The sequence below is a fragment of the Arachis ipaensis genome, chromosome B05 (genome assembly GCF_000816755.2).
Source record: "Arachis ipaensis cultivar K30076 chromosome B05, Araip1.1, whole genome shotgun sequence".
NCBI classification, from domain to species: domain Eukaryota; kingdom Viridiplantae; phylum Streptophyta; class Magnoliopsida; order Fabales; family Fabaceae; genus Arachis; species Arachis ipaensis.
Genome location: NC_029789.2, coordinates 115,015,383 through 115,017,958, shown reverse-complemented (window position 1 = coordinate 115,017,958; position 2,576 = coordinate 115,015,383). Strand labels below are relative to the sequence as shown.

The 2,576-nt window shown below is 31.2% G+C and overlaps 1 protein-coding gene across 1 annotated transcript in view; it reads right to left on the bottom strand.

The window, feature by feature from the left end:
* Positions 1–2,576, bottom strand: part of LOC107643857 (nicotinamide adenine dinucleotide transporter 1, chloroplastic) — a gene marked incomplete in the record, with an annotated part of 6,575 nt that overhangs the window by 3,039 nt on the left and 960 nt on the right. The window contains 3 exon segments of the mRNA XM_016347606.2: positions 486–580; positions 1,178–1,287; positions 1,426–1,473. Coding sequence (XP_016203092.1) covers positions 486–580; positions 1,178–1,287; positions 1,426–1,473 — 253 coding nt within the window.

The following is a 2,576-nucleotide window of genomic DNA, read 5'->3' as shown; positions in this document are numbered from 1 at the left end:
TCTTGAATATCAAATTTTGAAATTTTCAAAATTCAAAAAAAAAAAAAAAAGAAATAAAAAATGCAATCAAATAATTGATACTTCATTCACCAAAATAAAGAGATTTTGATACTCCTGTTTTCCTTCAAGATTACACTACCAGAACAATTCTTTACATCCAGATTTCATGCAGGACTGTACCTCTATGATTTATCCCTCATTAACCAATTAATAATCATCACATTAAAATGATATGGCATAATTATTGTAATTCCCCTAACAAAATTGAGACCTCCATATTTTCATCAAATATAATGATGACCTAGAGAATATCTCATATCCTCTATATTATTATTTTTTTCCGCATTTACTGCACAATTAAAAGGCTAAAAGTGAAGCAACAACCAATGCTAAAAAAATTACATATAAATGCATAGACTTTTAACATATATCAACCTCAATTACATAAAATAGACCAACATATAAATTAGAGTTAAGAAACTAACCTATATAGTCCTCGCAAGCCTTCTTCACGGGTAATCCTTGTCAAAGCAGACAGAACACTTTTGTAAGGAACAACATTCGGCCTCATTCCTTGTGTCTAACCAATATTGGAAAATATGAATCAATGTCAAAAATAAACTTAAGTTAAACAGAGAGAGGTACAAGTACAAGCATTAGATAAAGATTTATTTCTAATTGTTGAAGCATAAAGATTATGAGATTAATGAGCTGTAATTAAAGCTCATAGCTCACTTACATGCATCACATCCACTTGCACCTAAAAGAGCTGCAAATCACAACTTACCTCACCCACTTGCACAACTAACTCAGCACACACTCAATCTGAGTTGTAATGAGCTGTTTTGTTGTCCATAATTTGGACCTATAGATAAGGCTCTGTGTTGTAGTTTAAATATAGCAGAAATAACATTTTTCTTCTTTCATCTCTAACCCTAAAGTCATCAGACATAAAAATAGAACAAGATACATCTACAACCTTCTCAAGTAAAGTTTAATCAATCAGCTGGGACAGCAAACGAATCAAGGAATAACTTAGCTAAAAATCAGTTTGAAACAAAATAATGTGAAAGATTGATAATAAACGGAAGGAAGAAAAATAAAAGAGCCAACCATTTAGACTTTTACTTTATATATATATTTTGCTAGATTACAATCACAAGAAACACTAACTTACTTGGAGCCTTGTCTTAACAACCCACAATGGGTTTGTAGAAATCGCTGTTGCTGCCCCAGCACCAGCAGCAGCTATAATGTTTCTAATAGTTGTGAGTTCATTGCTACCATCTGCAATAGTATTACCAGGAAAAGAAAAATCTAATCAATCCAGCAAAAATTTCAAGTAAACATCTAAATAAACCCAAATTATAAAAGACAGGACTCTAGTAATAAAATCCTAATGACTTAAAAAAGAATAGAATTTACCCTGTGAACGAAGCAGTCCCTTTAGTTGCTCATAAACTGTGAAGTAAACCTGTCATTTGAATAGAATTTATGTTATTTGAAAATATGAGCTTTGAAAAGATACTTTTAGAAACGTGTGATCAAAGAAATAAAAGCATGATGATTTATTTTAGTAGTAGAAAATAACCCAATAGTTTGATTAATATAGCCAACCAACCACCTATTCATAGAAGGCTTTTGCCAATTTGTTGTATCTTCTTATATAAGAAATGTGACTAATCATTAATTAATAGTTTTGAAAGAAATTTTATCGACAATGTATATGAAAGTGGAAAATAGATGTTCATTGGTGTTCCAGAAGTTGATGCAACAATATGTGCTACGTTATAGAGCTAGGGGGATTGCACGAAACATTCCACCGGCAAGAAGGCAAAAATCCATAGAAATCTTGTGTTTTTTTTTTTATTTTTTTCTATTTTTATTTCTTTTAAATTCATTTATGAGTAAGCTATGAGTACCAAAATCAGAGAGATACTTGAGTGGAGAAAACAAGACAACAGAACGTGGAATATGAGCAAGAGCTTGCCAGCACCTAAAGATCACTGACTACACCATCACCAAACTAAGCTAATCAAACACATAGAAAAAGTTTAATAACCCACCCACCCACAAAAAAAGAAAAGAACATGGAAAAAAGATAAACCCACCAAATTAGTTGTTAGTTGTGGGTTTATTCTTCCAATCTTCTCAAAAGAGTTAATTCAGTAGACAAGTATCGTGAAAGAGTACCTTAAGGGCTAAAAATAATGGAGCTAATTTTGAACAACAATAACTTGAAATGGATAAGGAGTTAAGTTATACAAGTAGCCACGAGTTTATGACCATTACAATTTCTCTAACTGAAATTTCTCTAACTGATTTTCTGTTAAATTAACTGCAAAAACTTTATTGTATCTTCTCCTAAACAATCATGGAGAAAGAACATAACAACGGATCCCGTTACAAAACGAAGTGTAGAAAGGGAAAACCAAAAAAAGAATTGCAGCAATAATAACTGGTATATTAACAAGTTAGTGAAGAGTGAATACCTTAACTTAATGAGAATTATATGAGAATTAAGCATTGATATAGAAACGGTCATTAGTTATACATTTATCACAACAACCATTGAT